Genomic DNA, 25,834 nt, shown 5'->3' on the forward strand with positions numbered 1-25,834 from the left:
TAAGAGTTTGGGGGGGTTGGTTCTTAAAATGCTTTGCACACCCAGAGCCACTTGTTTAAAGGGGAGGTCAGATCCTCTTCAGGAAGGACTCTGTTCCACTGCTACAAGTATGCACTGTGAATCTTCCTCTAAACTTTCCCCCAAAGAAAACCAACCCAAAGAACGAGTATTTGAATTCAGTAATTACATGCTAGAAATAACAAAACTCAGTCAAAATTTCCCTTAGACTAATTGTCTTTAAAACTGTCTCTTAAAATGTCAAAAACATAGCAAATATCTGCTAAAATTTTCTAAGCAGTTTTAAATTTCATTTAAATTTGCCATTAGGTGTACTAATGGCTAAAACCAGTTTTAAGTGACTTAACCCTTAATTATTTTCCATAGCTGAAACCTCATATTTATTTTAATCTATGGCTTCCTTGGACCATTTCTGTCTTTGCCTTCCCCAATCTATTCACTGTGGGGAAACTGAGGTGACCCAACTCAGAAGAGCTCTTGGTGGTGTCAAGGTTGTATATCCTTGCTCCTTTCCAGCTTGAGCATCTATAATCCTAGACACAAACCACCCTTGCAGACCAAGGCAGACACAGTGATTTGGGGGGCCCAAAGTCATTGTGTTCAAATGGGACCTGAAGGAAATCTACATGTAATATATTGAAAGGAATAAAAGCATATGAGAGTCTTACTCGTTATGCTTAACCAGACACATTTTTATTAGCAGTTGTCAGCAAAAGAGTCTCCTTAAAGACTTGGCAGCATCCAAAGCGGGGGAAAAGAACTGGGAGGAAAGGCTTTGCTGAAGTGAAATGAAATGATAACACCAGGAAAGGCAAGCTACAGCATGGGCCATGCTGGCTGAAAGGTTATCCTCTATGAGAAAGGACCTCAGGATAAATTTCCTCACCAATACCTGGAGGAAATGTGGGACTGGACTCAGAAAAGTTAGCAAGCCAGCAGTGGTTGTGCTCAGCCAGAGTCAGGCACCACGGCTATGCATTTGTAGAAAGCAGCAGACTTTAGAGGAGGTGCTCCCTCAATGAAATGTTGCCTTGCAGAAGCTGGACTCATAACTGGGTTGGCAGGAAGTCGGCAAGTAGGTGCCAGCTTTGCAGACACTTGGGGTATTTGGTCGGAAGCAACTGGAGCCACCACTGGCTGATTTGCCGAAACCCGTCACACAGCAAGCTGGCTGGCAGGAAGGGGATTGGCAGCCACTTTGATTGCAGAAAGTGGGTTCACCACCAGTTGGTTGGCCAGAAAGCACGGTGCCACAGGAAGCTGGTTCACAAGAGTTGTTTACAGAACAAGGAGGCTGTCTGTTAGCAGCTGGCTGGCAGATGAAGGATGTGCATAGTGCAGATTGGTAGTGAAGTGTCTGGCAAGGGAAGGTCACACAGCATGCAGGACTGCAAGAACGGAACACACAAGTAGATAGCTGGCAGGGAACCGGTATACAGGGAACCGTTTGGCAAGGCTTCAAAATGTAGCAGATCGGTTGGTAACAAAATGATTTGCAGGGCTGATCTTCACCATGAATGGGCTGACATGAACCCCCATGGCAGCAAGTTGGCTGGCACAGATTAGCCGCACAGACAGTTGGTAGGCAAGAAGTTTCAGGACAGGAAGTGACTTCAGGGCAGGCTGGCTGACAGGACCCAGCATCACAGCAGACTGATTGGTCACAAGCTGCCTGGCACGACTCAGATGTGTAGACACATTCCTGGCAGGAGCTTTGTTGGCAGGGGCCGGGTTCACAGCACTTTACCGAACTGCCGGTGGATTCCAAACAGGAGGGCTGGCATGAGCTAACTGGACCAGGAGACTGACCGGTGCCAGTTTCGTAGCAGGCTGTGTAGGAGCAAATGGGTTGGCAAACAAAACCCACACAAGAAGTTGCTGGAAGGCAGGTAGGTTGGCAAGAAGCAGGTTCACAGCCACTTGGGGCACTGCCATATGGCTGACAGTTTTCTTGGCATGTGACCAGTTGCCATGTTCTGCTCCGACAGGAACTAGGCAAATGGATACCATGTTGGAAACTGCCACGACTGGAGCATACGGAGGTGGCAGGCACAGCTGGGATGGCAGTGGTATCTCCAAGGCAACAGCTGTCCCCCATGGTGCCAGTGCTAACCTTCTCAGGAGGCTGCAACCTCAGTATACCTGAGTTTGAAAAACATCTAATACATAAGGGCTTTTATAGTCCTTTGCTAGGGGTGTTGGCACAACAGAGCATCTTTCCTTGTTATTGTTTCCACCCATTTGCATATAAACATCTGATTAGCAGGCTTCAGGAGCCTGGGAGACATCGTTCCCAGTTTAAGAATTCATCTGTTCAGAGAAAAAACCCATAATTCAAAAAGAAACATGCACCCCAGTGTTCATTGCAGCACTATTTACAATAGCCAGGTCATGGAAGCAGTCTAAATGTCCATCAATAGAGGAATGGATAGAGAAGATGTACATGTATACAGTGGAATACTGCTCAGCCATAAAAGGAATGAAATTGTGCCACTTGCAGAGACGTAGATGGACTTAGAGACTGTCATTATAGAGTGAAGTAAGTCAGAAAGAGAAAAATATTGTATATTAACACATATGTGTTGAATCTAGAAAATGATATGTACTTAGTCGTTCAGTCATGTCCGACTCTGTGACTCCGTGGACTGTAGCCCGCCAGGCTCCTCTGCCCATAGAGACTCTCCAGGCAAGAATACTGGAGTGGGTTGCCATGCCCTCCTCCAGGGGATCTTCCCAACCCAGAGATCAAACCCAGGTCTCCCGCATTGCAGGCAGCTTCTTTACCACCTGAGCCACGAGGGAAGGCCAGAAAATGGTATAGGTGAACTTATTTGCAAAGCAGAGATAGAGACACAGACGTAGAAAATAAACATATGGATACCAAAGGGAAAGGAGTAGGTGGGATGCATTGAGAGACTGGGATTGATATATATGCACTACTACATATAAAATGAGCTTCTCTAGTGGCTCAGAGGGTAAAGCGTCTGCCTGCAGTGCAGGTAGACCTGGGTTTGATCCCCGGGTCAGGAAGACCCTCTGGAGAAGGAAACGGCAACCCACTCCAGTACCTTTGCCCAGAAAATCCTGTGGATGGAGAAGCCCAGTAGGCTACATACAGTCCATGGGGTCGCAAAGAGTCGGACATTACTGAGAGATTTCACTTCACTTCACATTTAAATAGATAACTAATGAGAACCTAACTATATAGCACTGGGAACTGTACTCAATGCTCTGTGGTGACCAAATGGGAAGGAAATCCAAGGAAGAGGGGATACATATATATATACCTGTGGCTGATTTACTTTGCTGTACAGCAGAAACTAACACAACATTGTAAAGCAACTATACTATAATTAAAAAAAAAACTCATCTGTTGAGTTGGGGGGTTTTCACAGCCGAGTTTGGGTTCCTTGCCACTGTGTCTGCTGCTCTGAGCTGAGCTGTCTCTTTTATAGCTTGTTCTCCAGCCTCTCTGAAGCAGAACTCTTCCTGGGTTAACCTCTCATCAAGAGGCCACAGCCCACTCTTCCACCAGCAATGCAGTTCCACACCATTTAGACGATCAGGAAGTGAAGCCCTGACCCAGTTGAGGGATGATAGTAGAGATGGCAAACAGAAAATCAAGGGGTGCCTCCCAAGCGATACTTCAGTGTCTCCACCTCTTTCTAGAATCTTCCTGTTTGGTTTCCTGAAACTCGGCTTTACTGGTACCACTAATAATCAGAACACTAGTACTGGCTTCCATTTATAGTGTTGACCGAAAAAATAAACGCACAACCTAAAAGTTAAGAGTCATATTTTATTTGGTGAGCATTCTGAAGACTTCACACCTGGGACACGGCATCTCAGATAACACTGAACAACTGTTCCAAAGAGGCGAGGGAGGAGTCGAGATACATAACAGCTTTTGCAACAAAAGGCCAGATAGTCAGAACGTGAGATCATTATTGTTAATTAAAAAAAAAAAAAACAGACATATCAAATTAATGAAATTAGAGCTTTTCTATATATGGGAAGATGCAAAGTCTGGACTTACTGAAATCATTCCTTTGAAATGCACCCCAGCTATCTGGGGCCAGTACCCTGTGTTTTCCTTAGCCTGTGTCTCCTCAGGATGCACTGTTAAGGCTGGCGGCAGCATATCAGGGCAGCTGTAATGTGGTGGTCTGATGGCTGCAACATCCTTTGTTTATTGACATGGCAGGCAATATTTTTTATTCATAATAGCATACTTACTATGTACCAAGCTCTTGGCTGCATTTTTCATTGAATCTTTGCAGTGATCCTACTTAGCAGATACGATTGTCACCATTATGTTAGAGGTAGCAAAACTAACTCAGAGAGTTTAAATCATGTTCCCAAACTTATGCCAGTAATAAGCGGCAGAAACCCCTAGATTCAAACCTAGGTTGGGCTGATCCCCAAACCTTTTATCTTAACCACCTGTTTAGACCTCCCAACTTTGGAGGTGGCGAGGAAGACTCTAAAACAATGATTGAAGGCTGACCAGCTGCGCTGGTTCAAGCACAGGTGGTCTAGGTCCCATGCTGGGGATGCTCTGCCCACTCCAGTGACTGTAACCATCAGCTAGATCAAACGGGTATCAATATGCCCAAAGACAATCTTTTAATCTGTAAATTTAAAACTACAAAATGTTTCATTAAGAAAGATTAAACTCATACTATGGAGTCGACAGCATGTCAATTCTATAAATATGAAACACAATAACTAGAAGTTATATAAGGACATCTCTGCAAAGAGGCTTTTGTGTTAAATCGACCTTATCCAAAAGAGATTCATGAGTGACTTTCCCCTTCTCCTTTGGGCTGGTCCAGGCTCTGCATCACTGACCAACTTCAGCATCCCACACTCATCCAAGTCCTGCCCTGGTTCACAGTGAAGATACAAGATGGGATAGAGATCGTGGGTTTGGGGTGCAGATTGGGCTTGTCTTGATTTCTGGCTCTGCTGCAAACTCAGTCTGCTGGACATGTTAGCTCATTACCCATGAGTTCAAAGTACTGAGAGTTAATCAACTGCATGGCTACTGCTCAGGTTATTTTTATTATTATAGTCTGCCTCACAGTTTTCAAAGTACCCATTACAAAATGGCTTCTCTTCATTCTTGCTTTAAAACAATGAGAAATTTTTCTGATCACTATGCCTGAAAAATCCTCACCCTTGTCGTAAAAATGTGTTTCTTCAACAATTGCTTTTCATGCTATGGCATCAGTCACTTCTTTTGCCCTCCATCTCATTTCTACTCATTTTAGCATCTTGCAGACTTCAGAGATCACTGCCCTATGTTTTATTTCTGAAAGTCTACATCCCAAAACTCTCATCTGTCAAGGAGAACTACTTTTGGTCTTACCAAACAGGTCAATCAAAATGAGAACATGAACATATTTGAGAAAGCATGAAAATTTCAATCTGAAAAACTGTAATACCCTATACCCATATATACCACGTTTACTGTTTCAAAGTAATCCATTTTTACATCAATTTTTCTCTGATTCTGCTCTTACCTCCCTTCTTGGTAAAGAAACATCTCAATAGGTTCAAAAAAGGGCACAAACTTTCAGCTCTAAAATGAATAAAGTCTGAAGATCTAATGGAAAGCATGGAGACTATAGTTGATAACTCTGCATCATATAATAGAAATTTGCCAAAAGAACTTAAGTGTTCTCACAAAAAAAAAAAAAAAAAAAAGGTAAATATGTGAGGTGATGAATGTGTTAGCTAGATGGGAGGAATCCTTCCACAATATATATGTATATCAGATCACCACAGTGTACACTTTAAATTATCTCAAAATTTTGTCAGTTCTTTGTGAATAAACTGAAGGGAAAAAAAAAAGCTCTCAATAGAAACAACTTTGGTTTTGCTATGGTTCAAGGCACTAAAGACATCTATAACGAAGGACTGTTGTGGTCACATCAAGAAATAGGCTGATGCATTAAAAACACAAGCTTGGACAGAACTGGATTTTAATCATTTATGTTACTTACCAGCTGTGAATATTCTGAATTTTGTGTTTGTCATTTCCTTGTGAATAGATAGATTGAGATAAAATTGTATATATAGATATGTAATATATTTTATAATATATATTTTTGTAAATATATGTATATACATGTGTATATACATATATGTATTTGTGGGTATATTGTTATTGAACTTTAAATATACATATGGCCTCTGCAGGGGCTTCCCAAGTAGCTCAGGTGGTAAAGAATCCACCTGCAATGCAGAAGATCCTGGTTTGATTCCTGGGTTGGGAAGTTCCCCTGGAGAAGGGATAGGCTACCCACTCTAGTATTCTTAGGCTTCACTGGTGGCTCAGACAGTAAAGGGTCTGCCTGTGATGTGGGAGACCTGGGTTTGATCCCTGGGTTGGGAAGATCCCTTGGAAGAGGGAATGGCAACCCACTCCAGTATTCTTTCCTGGAGAAACCCCATGGACAGAGAAGCCTGGTGAGCTACAGTCTATGGGGTCGCAAAGAGTTGGACATGACTGAGTGACTAAGCACAGCACACAGCATGGCCTCTGGAGCTTTTTCTATCAGTCAACATTGCAGTGCTAAGGTTCACTCATTTTGTGGCACGTAGCCTTTGTCCAGCTGTTCTCACTACAGCATGATATTCTATTGTGTGAATGAATATACCACAATTTTCTTATCTGTGTTAACAGGCATTTGGATTGCTTGTCCTTCATATTCTTCACCTGTAAAATAGGGGAAAAGAAATCTTACCTCACAGAATTTCTATGATTTACATGAAACACTGGGTCTATGTTAGGCAGAGAGATTTAAAAATCTGGACAACTCATCTCTTGACTCTGGAAGGAGATAAAGATAGATCCCAATGGCTGAATGAGACAGTAACTTGAATCCCAAAGTGCAGGACAAGTTTCACTTTTGAGTTTCTCCCTCTGTCCTTGTCTAACCCAATGGCTCTCAAACAGGGGTGATTTTTGCCCCTCCCCTCTGGAGGTGGGCAGTTTTTGCCAATGTCTGGAGCCATTTTCAGTCACCACACTCAGAGGATGTTACTAGCATCTTGTTGGTGAAGCCAGGGATACCACTTAATATCTTACGATACAAAGAACAGTCTCCACAACAAAGAATTATCCAGCCCAAAATGTAAATGGTACCAAAGTTGAGAAGCCCTGAGCTATTTCCTCTTGTAATTAGGATAGCCCAAGCTGCACCTTGAGGACAAGGGATAGACCTTTGACCCATGCACTAAGTACAAGGGGTTTAAAGAGACTACTTTAAATAGACTCTGTCCCTGCAGATTGAAAGAAACATATGGAGTCTACATAAAGAGTGTGTCCTATAGAGACTGAGATAACATATCAAAGCTCTTGTATAAGAAATCTAGGTTACTTTCTTTATTGTAAGTATGACCTCCCCACTTGTTTTCATCCTATTGTGGACCCCAAAGCCCTTGGTTTCCCCCTCGTTTTCCCTATATCCAAGTCCATGTTTCACCATTCGGGTCTCCACACCGAGGCCAGAGGGACATTCCAAAACCCAGTAGTCTTCATGTCACTGCCCTGCATATGATCCCTCAGTACCTTCTCATCAGCCCTGCACCAAACTCAGATGACTCTGTCTAGCACACAAGGCTGATGAGGGCAGGCCACTGTTTACTTATCTGACCTCAGAGTTCACTACTCTTCTAAGCACACCTCTGCCCACACTTTGCTTAATGAGTAGTGTGCTTACAAGCTCCATTCAGTTGTATATGTTTCCTCTGCCTAGGAAGCTCTTCCTTCCTAGTATCTAACTGGTTAATTCCTACTTGTGCTAAAAGATTCAGCTTCATTCAGTATTATCTTTCCCAAGAGTAATTCCCTGTTTCTCTCCATGCCCTGCCGAGTTCACAGTACCGTATGCTTGCCTCTACCCCAGGACTTAGCACAGTGGACGAAGTAATGGCCTCTCTGCCTATCTCCCCATCAGAGAATAAGCTTCCTGAGAGTGGACTGAAGCATCTATCTTTTCATTCCCAGAACTCATCTCAGTCCCTGGCACCTAACAGCTATCTAGCAAAGCTTCTTGGATGGAGGGAGTAGGGGATGGATGGATGGATGGATGGATGGACAGACGGATGAATAGATGAATAAAGCTGCTCTCAAAGATGAAGCAAGTCAGCTGATGAGAATATGACATGAACAAGACATAAATGAGAAGTGTCTGTTACTTCAACTTTAACCATGTTTATTGGACAGTTAAATATCTTTACATCATGGAAGAGGTCTCCAAGGAAGAGGAGCCCACACAGCAAGGGAGCACATGCATGAGGACAGAAAAATATTTATTCCGGGAAGGAGACTTGAGATGATACAGCAAAGCAGACTTTCTCAGCTCAATGGCAGTAGCAGAAAGGGACCCAGAATGTCCCCATCTCGTGCCCAGGAATCGCCATTTGGGCCATTAGGAGACTGACATTTCTGATGAGTTCTTTGAAGCATAAGCAAATGGCAAGTGATGGTGCAGAAAGAAAAAGATTTTAAGTTAGAATGAGCTTTGGGGAAAGCAGACAAATTTTCTATCTAGCCGGAGGCATGCGTTGCAGGAACTGGTTGGCCAGGGCTGGTTCAGCAGTTGGTAGGCTTGGTGGCAGCAGGCTGGCTGACTGCAGCCTCGTGGGTGGTGGGGCTGGTGGGCTTGGCCTCAGTGGGCTGGCAGGGACTGGCCTCTGAGACCTCCGTCTTGCAGGGAGTTGAGTCAGCACAATCCGGTTGGCTGGAAGTGGACTTTTTGCAATCCCGTTTGCAGGAGTCAGCATAAGGCAAGCGGGAGCAGACCGAGCGGTAAGGGACAGAAGTGACACAGGCTGGACGGCGCAGGATGGAGCAATATGGGCGGTAGCAGGCCGGGCGGTAGGAGATGGATGTCAAATATGGCTGCCTATAGGTGACGGGTCCAGAGCAGATTGGGCGGCAAATCGGGCGGTAGGAGATTGAAGTAGTACAGGGTTGTTTGCAAGAGCTGGGTATGTAGAAAGTTCGCGAGCAAGTTGGCTGGCAGACGGCAGATGCAGAAGACCCCGGGCGGCAGGAGAGAGGTCGGCAGGACGGAGGCTCACAGGAGATGGACCGACTGCGCTTGACTACGTAGCAGGTAGGTTGACATGGCCTGGGCACACAGACACTTGGTAAGCAGGGGCTGGGCTCAGAGCAGATGGGTTGGCAGATGCTGGAGACACAGCAAGAGGGCTCTTGGCAAGTGCTGGAGACACAAGGTGGCTCACAAGGGCTTGAAACACAGCAGACGGGACGGACACAGATGGGCTCACAGACCAGAGACACACGTGTGGCTGACTGGCAGATGCTGGGCTCTGAGCAAGATGGCTCACAAGGACTGGAGTCACAGCAGGCAGACTGGCAGCTATTGGCCACAGAGCAGATAGATGGACAGCATCTGACACCAGAGGACACAGGCTGATAGCAACTGGGCTCACAGACCACTGGCTGGCAGCAGCTGGGTTTGCAGAGGATGGGCTGGCAGGAAGTGGGTACGCAGAAGACTCGTTGGCCAGGAGGGACCTCACAGCACACAGGCTGGGCACAGCTGCTCACAGAGCAAGAGGGCTCACAGATGGTGGCCTCACAGCTCACAGGCTGGGTACACCTGCTCACAGGACAGGCAGGCTCACAGATGGTGGCCTCACAGCTCACGGGCTTGGCACAGCTGCTCACAGGACAGGCAGGCTCACAGATGGTGGCCTTGTAGTACACAGGCTGGGCACAGCTGCTCACAGAGCAAGAGGGCTCACAGATGGTGGCTTCACAGCTCACAGGCTGGGCACAGCTGCTCACAGGACAGGCAGGCTCACAGATGGTGGCCTCACAGCTCACAGGCTTGGCACAGCTGCTCACAGGACAGGCAGGCTCACAGATGGTGGCCTTGTAGTACACAGGCTGGGCACAGCTTCTCACAGAGCAAGAGGGCTCACAGATGGTGGTCTCACAGCTCACAGGCTGGGCACAGCTGCTCACAGGACAGGCAGGCTCACAGATGGTGGCCTCACAGCTCACGGGCTTGGCACAGCTGCTCACGGGACAGGCAGGCTCACAGATGGTGGCCTTGTAGTACACAGGCTGGGCACAGCTGCTCACAGGACAGGCAGGCTCACAGATGGTGGCCTTGTAGTACACAGGCTGGGCACAGCTGCTCACAGAGCAAGAGGGCTCACAGATGGTGGTCTCACAGCTCACAGGCTGGGCACAGCTGCTCACAGGACAGGCAGGCTCACAGATGGTGGCCTCACAGCTCACGGGCTTGGCACAGCTGCTCACGGGACAGGCAGGCTCACAGATGGTGGCCTTGTAGTACACAGGCTGGGCACAGCTGCTCACAGAGCAAGAGGGCTCACAGATGGTGGCCTCACAGCACACAGGCTGGGCACAGCTGCTCACAGGACAGGCAGGCTCACAGATGGTGGCCTCACAGCTCACGGGCTTGGCACAGCTGCTCACGGGGCAAGAGGGCTCGCAGATGGTGGCCTTGTAGCACACAGGCTGGGCACAGCTGATTACGGGACAGGCAGGCTCACAGATGGTGGCCTCACAGTACACAGGCTGGGCACAGCTGCTTACCGGACAGGCAGGCTCACAGATGGTGGTCTCATAGCACACAGGCTGGGCACAGCCGATTACGGGACAGACAGGCTCACAGATGGTGGCCTCACAGCTCACAGGCTGGGCACAGCTGATTACGGGACAGGCAGGCTCACAGATGGTGGCTTCACAGCTCACAGGCTGGGCACAGCTGCTCGCAGAACAGGAGGGCTGACAGCATTGTGGGTCACAGCTGGATGATCCGCAGCTATCTTGACAAGTCACCAGTTGCCACGTCTGGCTCCGGCAGGAACTGGGCAAGCAAACAGGCCCTCTGTAGCTCACCTCAGTGGAGCAAAGGGAGATGGCTGGCACCGAGGGGCATTTCCTAGAGCAGCAGTTTCCAGACATGGTGGAGTTGCCTCTGCTCCCTTGCCAGTGCTGAGAGGTTGCTGCCTGACTGGGGCAGCTCTCCAGAGCCCTCACTTTTATACCCCCAACCCTGGCACGTGCTGTTTTGAGCCCCCACATCTTTTCCTCGTTGCTGTTTGGGCCAGTTTTCAGAGAAACATCTTATTATGCCACGGTTTGTTGATCTGGAAGCTGTTTACCTACCCATAAAGAAGCTATTTGTTTATTGACTTGCTAACTTTGGAATCCTTGGAGCTACAGCTCATCTTGAAATAAGCATCATGGCCTCCAAGCTGAATGATCTGCATTTCTGAGCATCATGAACAAAGGAAGAAGAAAGGAACTTATAATTTAACCATCTTCTAGTCCTTTGCACAGGCCCTGGGCCGAACACAGAGGGTGTCCACATGAATAAGACCTACTCACCCACTCTCATGGATCTCACTGTCTGATGGGCAAGCATACAAGTAAACTCACTACAATGCAACAATAAACTCACCAATAGACATAAAGGGATTAGCAGAGAAGAGCAGCGGTGAGCTCTGTGGGAGAGGGAATATCTGAGCTGCACTTTTAAATGCTGCACTTCACAACGAAGATCTCATTCAAAATCATCAGAAATCCCATGAGGCAAGGATTCACCTCCATCCTCATCCCCCTGATTATAGGTGAAGGAAAAGAAAGGGAGTTAGAATCAGAAGGTTTGTCACTTGCTAAAGATCACACACAGTTTGCCCACTAATCTAGGGCTACTCTTCTTCCCCTTCACCATCCTGTCTGGACAGACCTTTCTCAGGAGCCTCAGCCCACGACGCTGTCCTCCATCCTGTTTTTTGAGCAGCTCTCTCCTAGAACACTGGCTCGCCCTACCCCTGGAAAGCACTTGACCTAGCCTCTCTGCTTCTCCTCCCTCCTTTCCTTCCACCCGCCCCCACCTCAAGCATTGGTAGACCTCCAGAATCTTTCTTGCCTTTGGTGATTTTAGCAGCTACTAAAACAACTCCTCTAAGATGTAAAGAGGAAAGGCAAGAGGTCTTTTGAGAAGACATTGTGAACAAAAACAAAGAACACAAATGCTTTCTCAAAGCATTTTGTCAGTGCTACCACTTGAGACAGACACCAGGTAAAAAATGAAGCCTAGGCTTCTAAACACCAAGGCCTGACACCCTTGCTGAATGAAGGACCTGCATTGTTTCCACCACATGCTTTCAATATCAGTGTAAGGCAGGCTCTCCTTTGGAAAAGTTGGACTATTATGGCAACTATTCATCATCCCTTCCTTCATTCATTAATTAATGTAGCCATTCAGACTGCAAATTTCTCTTTTATTCATCCATTCAACTCAGTCATCACTGGGTTCTGTATGAGGCATACAAAAAAAAAATGACTTTCAATTCCTCCACAAGGAGTCCAAGTTTAGAAGAAAGACAGATATATACATAAGTAATTATGGGACAATACATGTATAAGTGCGACAGTACATGGGTGCACTAAGAGTTACAGGGGGCACCCAGGAGAAATACAAACATGCTTTGGGGGAGAAGTTAGGGAAGATTTCTCAAGTAATAGGATGACCAAATTGAATCCTCAAGGAATAAGGCTAAAAAAGGGATGGGAAAGGTAGAGAAAGAATCTGCTATGGAAAACAAAGGCAAGAGCATGATACATTTGGGGAGCAACAAATGGTTCTATAGCCAGGATGAAAAGTACAAGGGGACAGAATAGGACAGTGACCAGACTAGAGTGGTTACTAGGCATTCATGAGAGACCTTGTGGACCATAATCAGAACTTGGGTTTTATACTGACACTTGGGAATTTTAAGCAACAGAGTAACTTGACCAGGTTTGACCTTCAGAAGGTCTCTCTGTCCCTGGAGAAAGGATTGGTGAAGGAAGGCAAGTCTGAAGGTAAGGAGATCATTATGGATGGGTCTGGAGTGTTTTAGTCGCTAAGTTGTGTCCAACTCTTGCAACCCCATGGACTGTAGCCCATCAGGCTCCTCTGTCCATGGGATTTTCCAGGCAAGAATGGAAGTGGGTTTCCATTTCCTTCTCTAGGGCATCATCCCAACCCAGAGATCAAACCCAGGTCTCCTGCACTGAAGGCAGATTCTTTACCAACCAAGCTACTAGGGAATTCCGTGGATCTGGGGCAATTACCCTAAAGTTTCATGTTATCAACCTGAACTGAACAGTGCCTTGGGACTACAGTAATAAGAGGAAGAATCTACAGAACTTAGTGGTTGAAAATGGAAGATTAGAAATATGAACTGCCATCCTTTGAGATGTGGCTCTCAGGCAGTAAGGAAAGAAGACTTTGGGACAGCTTTGCAGAAGGTAAGGCAGAAGAGACATTCCCAAGATCCTGGTCCCCACCTTTCTAGTTCTCTCCATGCACATTCTCCTCAGCTAAGTCAGCAATGAAAATCCAAATGGAAATGGCCCTGCTCCCAACAAATCCTTTATAGACTCTCTTAGCAGAGAAACATATAGCATCATCTGTTTGGCCAGAATATCATCTCTCTAAGGAATTTTTGCCTTGGAAATGAACAGAGATCATTCTGTCATTTTTGAGATTGCATCCAGGTACTACATTTCAGACTCTTTTGTTGACCATGATGGCTATTCCATTTCTTCTGAGGGATTCCTGCCCACAGTAGTAGATATAGTAGTCATCTGAGTTAAATTCACCCATTCCAGTCTATTTTCAGAGAAGGCAATGGCACCCCACTCCAGAATTTTGCCTAGAAAATCCCATGGATGGAGGAGCCTGGTAGGCTGCAGTCCATGGGGTTGTGAAGAGTCGGACATGACTGAGCGACTTCACTTTCACTTTTCACTTTCATGCATTGGAGAAGAAAATAGCAACCCCCTCCAGTGTTCTTGCCTGGAGAATCCCAGGGACCAGGTTAGTTCGCTGATTCTTAAAATGTTGACGTTCACTCTTGCCATCTCCTGTTTGACCACTTCCAATTTGCCTTGATTCATGGACCTGATATTCCAGGTTCCTATGCAATATTGCTCTTTACAGCATCGGACCTTGCTTCTATCACCAGTCACATCCACAACTGGGTATTGTTTTTGCTTTGGCTCCATCCCTTCATTCTTCCTGGAGTTATTTCTCCACTGATCTCCAGTAGCATATTGGGCACCTACCGACTTGGGGAGTTCCTCTTTCAGTATCCTACCGTTTTGCCTTTTCATATTGTCCATGGGGTTCTCATGGAGAAGGCAATGGCACCCCACTCCAGTACTCTTGCCTGGAAAATACCATGGATGGAGGAGCCTGGTAGGCTGCAGTCCATGGGATCGCGAAGAGTCGGACACGACTGAGGGACTTCACTTTCACTTTTCACTTTCATGCATTGGACAAGGAAATGGCAACCCACTCCAGTGTTCTTGCCTGGAGAATCCCAGGGACAGGGAAGCCTGGTGGGCTGCCATCTATGGGGTCACACAGAGTCGGACACGACTGAAGCGACTTAGCAGCAGCAGCAGCAGCATGGGGTTCTCAAGGCAAGAATACTGAAGTGGTTTGCCATTCCCTTCTCCAGTGGACCACATTCTGTCAGACCTCTCCACCATGACCCACCCGTCTTGGGTGGCCCCACATGGCATGGCTTAGTTTCATCGAGTTAGACAAGGCTGTGGTCCATGTGATTAGATTGACTAGTGTTCTGTGATTATGGTTTCAGTGTGTCTGCCCTCTGATGCCCTCTCGCAACACCTACTGTCTTACTTGGGTTTCTCTTACCTTGGATGTGGGGTATCTCTTCACGGCTGCTCCAGCAAAGTGCAGCCACTGCTCCTTACCTTGGATGAGGGGTATCTCCTCACTGCCGCCCCTCCTGACCTTGAACATGGAGTAGCTCCTCTCGGCCCGGCGCCTCATGTGAAGAGTTGACTCATTGGAAAAGACTCTGATGCTGGGAGGGATTGGGGGCAGGAGAAGAAGGGGATGATAAAGGATGAGATGGCTGGATGGCATCACTGACTTGATGGACGTGAGTTTGAGTGAACTCTGGGAGTTGGTGATGGACAGGGAGGCCTGGCGTGCTGCAATTCATGAGGTCACAAAGAGTCGGACACGACTGGGTGACAGAACTGAACTGAACTGAAGGAATTTTTCCCTGCTAAATGATATAAACCACTCTTTTAACTATCTAGCACATTTCTACTTTGTCATTTTTAATAGCTCTTTTCCCCTTTGATGTTATCCAAGCACGAAAATGTCAACGATTTTGTTTATTTGCTAATATATATCCAGCACCTGGGCTTCCCAGGTGGCTCAGTGGGTAAAGAATCCACTTGCAAAGAAAGAGATGCAGGCAGACACAGGTTCAATCCCTGGGTCGGGAAGATCCCCTGAAGGAGGGCATGGAAACCCATTCCAGTATTCTTGCCTGGATAATCCCATAGACAGAGGAGGCTGGTGGGCTACAGTCATAGGGTTGCAAAGAGTCGGACATGACTGAAGCAACCGAGCACACATGCATCCAGCACCCAGAGCAGTGTTTGATACGTAGGAGGGTCACAATTAATATTTATTGAATGAATGAATGAAGACCTCTGTGAACAGCTATAAAGGGCAATTATCAGTAACTCAAAGAAATTACTACCCTCTACTCACCCATCTGGGAGACCATGGCTATGAACAAGGGAACAATCAGCCACTCAACACTCAGCGAAGACTCAGTGAACTCTTGGCAACTTGGTCCCATTAACCCACTCCTCTGGCTGTGACTCTGTTTTGGAGGTTAAAGAGCCAGTTTTTAGGTTGCTGATTCCAGCCAGATCCAAAATGACCTGAATAATAAAGCCTGAAACTCAACTAGAGAAGAGCCAAATCTCAAATTCTCTCCAAATGCAAGATGCTATTAATCCAGCTGGGTTTTTGAGTGAAACTTTAAAGGAAAGAAACATAATGAGTTTCCACCATACACTTGCTACAATGGCTAAAAACAATTTTTTTAATGACAATATCAAATTTTAGCGAAGACATAAAGCAACTGGATCTTCTAGACATTGTTGGTGGGAATACAAAATGGTATAGCCACTTTGCAAAAATAGTTTGGCAGTTTCTTATAATGTTAAACATTTTCTTAGTGTTTATTCAGCAGTCCAGCTCCCTGGTATTTATGCAAAATAAATGAAAATGTATGTTCACATCAAAATGTGTACATGAATGTTCCCTGAAGTTTTATTCATAATAGCAAAAAAAAAAAAAAACAGGTAACAACTCAAATGCCCATCAGTAGATGAATATTTTTAATTTAGTTTGAGCTTCCCTGGTAGCTCAGTGGTAAAAAAAAAAAAAAAAAAAAAATCCGCCTGCAATGCAGGAGCCATGGGTTCAATCCCTGGGTCAGGAAGATCTCCTGGAAAAGGAAATGGCAACCCACTCCAATATTCTTTCCTGGGAAATCCCATGGACAGAGGAGCCTGGTGGGCTACAGTCCATGAGGTCACAAAGATTTGGATATAACTGAGCAACAAGTAGACACACATAGAAATACAAAGCTTATAGTGCTATAAAGCAGACTGATGGTTGCCTAAGGCTGAGGTGGGTAGTGAGGAGTATTCCCTGCAAAGGGGCACTATGAAATTTGAGGGTTGATGGAAAGTTCTGTATCTTGAATCCTGTGGTGGTTATTTAAGTATACATAATTGTCAAATCTCACTGAACAGTACATTGAAAAAGGGAGTCCTTTATTATATTAATATGTATATTATACATCAATAAAGTTGGCTTATAAATATGAAAGAAAAAATTTTTAAGTAAAAACAGCATAATCCAAGTTTTATTTTTAAACATGCTTAGAAGGAGTCTGGAAAGATACATGCTGCTGCTAAGTCACTTCAGTTGTGTCCGACTCTGTGTGACCCCATAGATGGCAGCCCACCAGGCTCCCCTGTCCCTGGGATTCTCCAGGCAAGAACACTGGAGTGGGTTGCCATTTCCTTCTCCAATGCATGAAAGTGAAAAGTGAAAGGGAAGTCGCTCAGTCATGTCTGACTCTTCACGACCCCATGGACTGCAGCCTACCAGGCTTCTCCATCCATGGGATTTTCCATGCAAGAGTACTGGAGTGGGATGCCATCGCCTTCTCCGGGAAAGATACATATCAGTAATAAACTCTGAATGGTGATAATTCAGGTAGCTATTATCCTTTCTTCATATTTTTCTGCATTTTTTCATATTTTTAGGGATCATCGCTTTGCATATATTCAGAAAATTGTTTGTTGAATGAAACTGCCTTGTGGGATTGAAAATAAATGTTCTCCCAGGGCAAGAGCTGAATTAGTTTTATTCCGCATGCAGTTTAAGATCATGTTCAGCAGAAAAGAGTTGAATTAACTATCCTCTGAATTTTAATCTTCCAAATGGACTCTCACACACCTGAGTCTGGCTCTACCTAGCAGATGTACGCTCACCCTTCTATCCCTGGGACTGGAGCAGAATTACAGCACTATCCTGGGCGTGAAAAACTAACCCAGAAAAGGGAGACTTCGCCAAATCATGAGGCTGGAGGAAGAAACTGGACTTCCCAGAACATCCTTAGAAACTGTGCTCATAAGGTTTTGCCACAGGAATCCCTTCCACTCAGAACCAAGCTTGTTTTACCAAGCCTCCTCTCCCGACTTTGCAAGAAAGTTCTAACCAATCCAGAAGCCTACCTGCAGAACTATATTGCAGAAGGAAGACGTGCCCTCCCTCAAGATTAAACTTGACCAGTATCAGCAGTTATCTGCGAGCTTTTAAAATGCAGGTCCCAGGGCCCCCACTCTAGAGCTAAAGGATCAAATGTCTGGCCCCAATTTTTAAATCCTTCCCAGGTGAATCTCACGCAGTACCAAGAAGCTTTAATATATATCTGGGGTTTTGTTAAAAACAGATTGCCAGACGACACCCCTGTGGATTCTAATCCTGCTTGTCTCAAAGAGCTCCAGAATCTCCATTTTTAACTAGCCCCCAGGTGATTCTGATGCAGGTGGTCTAGAAGCCACATTTCAAAACACTGATTGTGGATGCCAGAGTAAATTTTCCTGGCCCAGTGCCCAAGAGGGAGCCAAGGAAGAGGCGGGAGAACTACTTTGGTTATGCCAGCGCTCTTGAATTTATTAAGTTAACTGAAGAGAAGTTTTCGCACCTCACAGCAGCAGAAAAGCCAGCCGAGGAGGAGGGGTCAGTCCCAAAGCCACCTTGAATAAGATGCTCTTTCAACTTCATGAAAAAAAAAAGTCATAGATAGGGCTTCACCCTCTGAGCTTCGGGTACCACTGTGGGTGGGACCTGGGTTTCACTTCTCATCAGCATGTGGCTCTTGTTCTCAGAGCCTTGAAAAGCCAGGGCAGGCTTTGGAGAACAAGCCTTCAGCTACAGGTTAACAGGAGAGGCAGGACACCGTTTCGGTGGGTGGGAAGGTCCTGGACACAAGGGGGTCTCCACCTGGAGCAGGTGGAGGTTCTCCACTGCGCTGCCTCAGTGGCGGGAGGAAAGGTCTTCATTTGGTGTCGCAGACAGGCGTGGGCTGGCAGCACACGGGGCCGCAGCACCCAGAGGAGCCGCAGCAACCGGATCCACAGCAGCTCCCGCAGCAGCTCCCGCAACTTCCGCAGCCCCCGCAGCCCCCGCCGCCCCCGCAGCCAGATCCGCAGCAGGAGGACCCGCAGCAGCTGCCCCCGCAGCCTCCGCAACCCGAGCCACAGCCACAGCAGGAACCGCAGCAGGAACCGCAGCAGCCGCAGCAGGAGGGCTGGCAGCAACACACTTCACAGCAGTCTTGCTCTTCACCACAGCAGCCGAAGCAGTCCCCTGGGCAGCACCCCATGGTCCCCGCCGGTCAGGTCGCAGGTCAGGAACGCGACCAGAGTTCCCCAAGTATGATGGTCACCACCCCGAGAGCAGCTTTTATATCCCCTCCTGGAGGGTGTTGGCAGGAGGGACAGGATGTTGTCTTTGTTATTATTTATGCCAGTTCTCATAAGAACGTCTCATTAGCTGCCTGTTTATTTTCCAGCCCCGAGTGCCTCAACTCATAAAATAGCCCCACTCGTCCCAACTGCTGTTTGTCCAAAGGGTAAAAATACATCTTGGAAAAGACCTGTGATCATGCCAAAGCAGGGGCCAGCTGTCATTAGCCCAGGTTGGAGAGAAGAGGGGAAGCCGGCTCCAGACTCTCGTTCTGGAACGCGTGCTACCCTTCCACATTGGCTCTAGAGGCAAGTTGGCAGTGAACCTTCTTGTCATGGATGCCGGTCCTGGAAAACCAGAACTAAAAGTTCTATGTCCTCTGCCTTCTGCTGTAGGCAGAGGCTGATAGGGTGGTCTGTCATGTGGCTCCTCGCAGGTACAAAGGGCATCCTCATCCTGGTCCCTGTGACCAAGGCAAATATTTGTGTCTGCGTGTGGTATGTGGCATGTGCCACAGATTTGTTTGGGCTTGGTGAGTGAGCATCAATCACCAGTCATGACTTCCCTATCAAACGGAGAGACACTCATGATAAAACTGTAAGAGGTTGGGAGCCACATTCTCTCTGAACTGAACATTCACACTTCTCTCTAAATGGGCTGGAAGAGCAGTGATCAGAGCCTGCAGCCCTCCTGCTCCAGCCCTTTCCTTGATAGAAGCAGGTGGTGGTGGTGAAGATGGAGGAGGAGGAAGAGGTGGGGAGAAAGAGGAAGGGAGGAAGGAAGGAAAGGAAGGAGGGAGGGAGGCAGGGAAAGAGGAAGGAGGGAAAAAGGAAGCAGCTCATTGAATATCCAAAACATTCCATTAAAATTCAAGTGTTGCACACTTAAGAGCACCAACTTTATCAACCATCTGGCAGAATGAGGGATTAGCACACGAAACATGAAGAGTATCATCCCAGGCAATAAAATTCCTTTAGAAAGCAACTAGAATCCACAGAGGATTCTGGTCCATGTGTTAAATTCTGAGATGAGTCGAAATTCCTGTCTTGGGCTTTGGTTCCTTGTCATCCTCTGGGAATGATAAAGACAGTCTGGTGCCTGAAGATTCTGTGTGGCAACTGGTTCACGGTGGGCATCCTCAGAAAGGCACGTGGTCCTCTCTTATTCTCAGCCACAATCCTCCCTCTGATGGCACAGCTGAAATATTTGAGTTCTCCCTGTTCTGCATGAATTCTGCACCCACCACCCCTTTCAGGAGGCCCAAGATCTTCTCTGTCTGAAGACCACCCAATTTACTCCACCTCCAAAAGTCTATCTTGAATTGCATAGGCTAAGCATTGACTTGAGTCATTCTCTCTGCCTTCGCACAGTAAGAACCCTGCTCCACTAATGCCCAAGTGAAGAGGAACGAGCAGTGTTGAAAGAAATTGCAGAAGAAAGATAAGACCAGTGAATACCTCAAGGTTTCCTCCTAACACATATTTTTTTAAAATTGAACTCATACTGTGTAAATTGATTTTTACACTAAATATTGTGCTTAACCTGTGAAAATGCTCATGAATATGTAAATTATTAAGTATTATGAAAATTTGAAAATTTACATCTTCAGGTTGATGTAAACCTTCCCTATTGTTGAATATCTAAACTATTTACAACTTTCCAATGTTAAAAGCAGAACACTGAGGTGAATTTCTTTAAATGTGAGTCTTTATGCATTTTCCTATTATCTTTCTATAGTAAATTACTAGAAATAAAATTACTAAATCTTCAGCATGTTAATAATATGAAGGCTATTAATATATATTAAAAATTATTTATTTTCTGAAAAATTATCTCCATTTGCACCCATTTCACAGTGCATTCACCAATGCCAGCTATTTTTTTAGTCTCTGACAATTTGATAGACCAATCATGACATCTCATTGCTATATTTTTGTACTTATTGTCACTGAGTTTATTTAATAGATCACTTTTTCTTCTTTAAGAAATTATTTGCTCATGCCAATTTTCCGATTAAGCTATAATCTTTCCTAACAAACTTATAAGAGCTTGTTTTATGCTAAGTATACAATTTTCCTTTCTGTCACTCACACATGTTGTAAAATTAGACCAAGGCCATCATTTCCTTTTAATTCTATGGTTCTTTTATGCACCAGATTTTCTTTTTACATAGGCACACTGTCAATCTTTTCTACTGCTTTTATGGCTTTGAAAGTTCTTCCTTATCTCCAAAGTATACAATTATTAACTTTATTTTCTCCTAGTTTTCATAGTTTTTTTTTTAATGTGTGTATATGTTATCCACTCAGTTGTGTCTGACTCTGCAACCCTGTGGACTACAGCATGCCAGGTTTCCCTGTCCTTCACTATCTCTCTGAGTTTGCTCAAATTCATGTCCGTTGGGTCAGTGATGCTATCTAACCATCCCATCCTCTGCCACCCCCTTCTCCTTTTGCCTTCAATCTTTCCTGGCATCAGGGTCTTTTCCAGTGAGCTGGCTCTTCACACCAGGTGGCCTAAGTGTGGAGTTTCAGCTTCAGCATCAGTCCTCCCAATGAATGGGCCTTTCCTTTTCTTTGGTATGGTTTTGGTCGCTGCCTCCTGTACAATGTTACAAATCTCTGTCCATAGTTCTTCAGGCACTCTGTCTACCAGATCTAATCCCTTGAATCTATTCATCACCTCCACTGTATAATCATAAGGGATTTTATTTAGGTCATACCTGAATGGCCTAGTGGTTTTCTCTACTTTCTTCAGTTTGAGCCTGAATTTTGCAATAAGGAGCTCATGATCTGAGCCACAGTCAGTTTCTTGTTTTTGCTGACTGTATAGAACTTCTCCATCTTTGGCTGCAAAGAACATAATCGATCTGATTTTGGTACTAACCAACCATCACATCGGTGATGTCTGTGTGTAGAGTCGTCTCTTGGGTTGTTGGAAAAGCATGCTTGCTATGACCAGCATGTTCTCTTGACAAAACCCTTTGCCCTTCTTCATTTTATACTCCAAGGCCAAACCTGCTTCTTATTCTGGGTATCTCTTGACTTCCTACTTTTGCATTTCAATCCTCTATGATGAAAAGGATGTTTTTTTGGTGTTAGTTCTAGAAGGTGTTATAGGTCTTCATAGAACCAGTCGACTTCAACTTCTTAGGCATCAGTGGCTGGGGCATATACTTGGTTTACTATGATGTTGAATGGTTTGCCTTGGAAATAAACTTAGATCATTCTATTGCTTTTGAGATTGCACCCAAGTACTGCATTTCAGACTCTTTTGTTGACTCTGAGAGCTACTCCATTTCTTCTGAGGGATTCTTGCCCACATTAGTAGATATAATGGTCATCTGAATTAAATTCATCCATTTTAGTTTACTGATTCCCAAGACGTTGATGTTCATCTTGCCATCTCTTGCTTGACCATGTCCAGTTTACCTTGATTCATGGACCTAACATTCCAGGTTCCTATGCAACATTGTTCTTTGTAGCACTGGGCTTTACTTTCACCACTAGACACATCCACAACTGAGCATCATTTCCACTTTGGCGGAGCTGCTTCATTTTTTTCTGGAGGTGTTAGGAATTACCCTCCACCCTTCCCCAGTAGCATATCGGACACCTTCCAACCTGGGGGTCTCATCTTCCAGTGTCCTATCTTTTTGCCTTTTCATGCTGTCCATGGGGTTCTCCGGGCAAGAATACTGGAATGGGTTGCCATTTCCTCTTCCAATGGGCCACATTTTGTCAGAACTCTTCATTATGACCTGCCCATCTTGGGTGGCCCTGCACAGCATGGCTCATAGCTTCACTGAGTTACGCAAGCCCCTTGCGTAATCACCACAAGGCTGTGATCCAGGAAGGAGAGTTGCAGCAGGAGTTATTAAAAACCTGTGCATGGTGTCTCTTCTGCTGGCCTCTAGTGTTTGCCAAGTGACATTACACATGCAGCTTCTGGTGTTTCTTTTACAGACAAACACAAGCTATGCTCCAATTCTGACCTCACCAGTAGCAACTCAACAGAAACATGGTTTGATGTAGAAGCTGATTACTGCTACTGCTAAGTCACTTCAGTCATGTCCGACTCTGTGTGACCCCACAGACGGCAGCCCATCAGGCTCCTCTGTCCCTGGGATTCTCCAGGCAAGAACACTGGAGTGGGTTGCCATTTCCTTCTCCAATGCATGAAAGTGAAAAGTGAAAGTGAAGTCATTCAGTCGTGTCCGACTCTTAGCAACCCCATGGACTGCAGCCTACCAGGCTCCTCCATCCATGGGATTTTTCAGGCAAGAGTACTGGAGCGGGGTGCTGATTACATAGCACTTATTTAAATCATGTTTCCAATTAGCCATCACTGGCACATTATCAGCCCTTCCCCTGTGTGCCATGTACTGCACTATACACTTTATATGTGTTTTCTTGGTTAATTCAAGATGTGTGCTTAGTCACTTCAGTCATGTCTAACTCTTTGTGACCCTATGGACTGTAGCCCACCAGGCTCCTCTGCCCATGGGACTTTCCTGACAAGAATACTGGAGTGGGTTGCCATGCCCTCCTCCAGGAAATCTTCCTAACAGGGGGATCAAACTGCATCTCCTGCGTCTCTTGCATTGCAAGCAATTCTTTACTGACTGAGCCACGGGAGATGCCCCTTAACTCAAGATAACCATATACAATAAGTAGTATTATCTTTATTTTGTACATGAGGAAGCTGAGGCTTGTGAAAGTCAAAAACTTTCACTGGAAGATGCAGGGCTTGAATTTGAACCCAGATCTGTCTGCTTCTGAAGTCCATCCCCTCTTCTATGTCAGGCTTTCTTATAGATACCACAGAAAATTGCCTCTTTGTCTTAAGGTAAGTCTCAAGTAAGAATATCTTAAAGTAACTGTAAGCTGCACAACCACAGAGATTATAGCTTTATGCACCAGTTTACATCCAGTGGCTACTCTATGGTGAGCGTGTAATATTGTACACATTTAAAGAATTAAATGAGATCATAAATGAATGTGAGATCACTCCCTGCAGTGCGATACAATCAAAGCATTCAACTAGAAGAGAATGAGGTCTCTGTCACCTTTCTTCACTCATCTTTTCTCTAACTGAAGTATAGTTGACTTATAATATCGTATTAGTTTCTAGTGTACAATGTGATTCAATATTTTATACATTATACATTATACAAAATTATTATAAAACATTGACTATGTCCCTTGTTCAGTTCAGTTGCTCAGTCGTGTCCAACTCTTTGCGACCCCACATATGCCAGGCCTGTGTGTTATATACCTGTGACTTATTTATTTTATAACTGCTAGTTTGCACCTCTTAATCTCCTTCATCTATTTTGCTCCTTTCCCAACCCTCTCTGCTGTTGTAAGCACTAGTTTGTTCTTTGTATCTGTGAATCTGTTTCTGTTTTGTTATGTTTATTCATTTGCTTTTTTTTTTTTTTAAGATTCCACATATAAGTGAAATATGCACACTATTTGCCTTTGTCTGACTTAGTTCGTTGAGCTTACCCTCCAGGTCCATTCGTGTTGCTGCAATAGGCAAAAGTTCATTCTCCTTTAAGTAAGACTGATATTCTATCGTGTTTGTGTATAGATAGATATACTACATTTTCTTTATGTATTAATTCATCTGTTGATGGACACAGGTTACTTCCATATCTTGGCTATTGTAATTAATGCTGCAATGAATTTTTGGGGTGCATATATCTTTTGAATTCATGTTTTTATTTTCTTTGGATAAATGCCCAGGAGTGGAATGGCTGGATTATAAAGCAGTTCTATTTTTCATTTTTTGAGGAACCTCCATTCTATTTTCCATAGGGGCTGCATAAATTTGTTTCCACCAAGAGTATACTAGGGTTCCATTTCCTCCACATCTCACCAACACTTGCTCTTTGTTATCTTTTTGATGATAGCCATTCTGACAGTTGTGAGGTGATATCACATTGTGGTTTTTGACTTGCTTTTCCCTGATGATTAGTGGTGTAGAGTGTCTTTCCACGTTCTTCATGCACGTGGCCACCTGCATGTCTTTTTTGGGAAAATGCCTATTTAGGTCCTCTACCTGTTTTGAAATCTGGTCATTTATTTTTTTTATACTGAGTTGTATACATTCCTCGTATGTTTTGGATATTAACTTCTTATTGGGCATTCTGTTTGCAAATATCTTCTCCCATTCAGTGGGTTGTCTGCCTTTTGTCTCATTGGTTTCCTTCACTGTACAAAAACTTCCTAGCCATGGCAATCAGACAAATAAAAGACTTGTAAAAGGCCAAATTGGAAGGGAAGAAGTAAAATTCTCACTATTTGCAGGTGCTATGACACTACATATAGAAAAGCTTAAAGACTCCACCAAACAGCTCTTAGAACTAATGAATGAATTCAGGTGCAGAATACAGAATTATATACATAAATCTGTTGTTTTTCTATATACTAATAATGAACTATTACAAATAGAAATCAAGAAAACAATTCCATTTACAGTCAAATGAAAAAGAATAAAATACCAGGGAATAAATTTAACCAAGAAGGGGAAAGACCGGTAGTCTGAAAATAAGACATTGGTGAAAAATTGAAAACACAAAAAATGAAAACATATCCTGTGGGAATTAATATTGTTAAAATGTCCATACTACCCTAAGATATCTACAGATTCAATGCAATCTCTATCAAAATACTCATGGCATTTTTCACAGAACTAGAACAAATAACCTAAAATTTGCATGGACCACTGAAGACCCCAAAGAGTTAAAGCAATCTTGAGAAAGAAGAACAAAGCTGGAGGTATCACACTCCCTGACTTCAAAGTATACTACAATGCTATAGTAATCAAAACAGTATGGTATGGCACAAGACTGGAGACATAGATGAGTAGAACAGAATAAAGAGCCCGGAAATAAAACCAAACACATAAAGTCA

The 25,834-nt window shown here is 44.8% G+C and overlaps 3 protein-coding genes across 3 annotated transcripts; all 3 read right to left on the reverse strand.

Moving 5' to 3' along the window:
- Window positions 1-1,033: 1,033 nt before the first annotated feature.
- KRTAP29-1 (keratin associated like protein 29-1) lies at window positions 1,034-2,116 on the reverse strand. The gene has a single exon (XM_005903491.3). It carries the CDS (start codon window positions 2,114-2,116, stop codon window positions 1,034-1,036), a length of 1,083 nt encoding a protein of 360 aa, XP_005903553.1.
- A 6,507-nt stretch (window positions 2,117-8,623) lies between these two features.
- Window positions 8,624-10,999, reverse strand: KRTAP16-1 (keratin associated protein 16-1). Its single transcript, XM_070388847.1, has 3 exons — window positions 10,775-10,999; window positions 10,185-10,654; window positions 8,624-9,509 (listed from the first exon to the last, which is right to left on the reverse strand). Exons 1-3 carry the CDS (start codon window positions 10,997-10,999, stop codon window positions 8,624-8,626), a joined length of 1,581 nt encoding a protein of 526 aa, XP_070244948.1.
- Window positions 11,000-18,504: 7,505 nt separating this feature from the next.
- Window positions 18,505-18,831, reverse strand: KRTAP17-1 (keratin associated protein 17-1). Its single transcript, XM_070390292.1, has one exon. The coding sequence runs from the start codon at window positions 18,829-18,831 to the stop codon at window positions 18,505-18,507; it is 327 nt and encodes a 108-aa protein (XP_070246393.1).
- Window positions 18,832-25,834: the final 7,003 nt, after the last annotated feature.

The sequence above is a fragment of the Bos mutus genome, chromosome 19, assembly GCF_027580195.1.
Source record: "Bos mutus isolate GX-2022 chromosome 19, NWIPB_WYAK_1.1, whole genome shotgun sequence".
In the NCBI taxonomy this organism is placed as follows: domain Eukaryota; kingdom Metazoa; phylum Chordata; class Mammalia; order Artiodactyla; family Bovidae; genus Bos; species Bos mutus.

Bases quoted from the DNA above. Each gene is read 5' to 3' on its own strand.
- KRTAP16-1 (XM_070388847.1), bottom strand. From the start codon at position 10,999: ATGTCTGGAAACTGCTGCTCTAGGAAATGCCCCTCGGTGCCAGCCATC. The intron at 10,655-10,774 runs GCCACCATCTGT...GTGTGCTATGAG, and splicing joins CCCAGCCTGTGAGCTGTGAA to ACCACCATCTGTGAGCCTGC. The intron at 9,510-10,184 runs GTACTACAAGGC...CTGCAAACCCAG, and splicing joins AGCAGCTGTGCCCAGCCTGT to CTGCTGCCAGCCAGTGGTCT.
- KRTAP17-1 (XM_070390292.1), bottom strand. From the start codon at position 18,831: ATGGGGTGCTGCCCAGGGGACTGCTTCGGCTGCTGTGGTGAAGAGCAA.
- KRTAP29-1 (XM_005903491.3), bottom strand. From the start codon at position 2,116: ATGGGGGACAGCTGTTGCCTTGGAGATACCACTGCCATCCCAGCTGTG.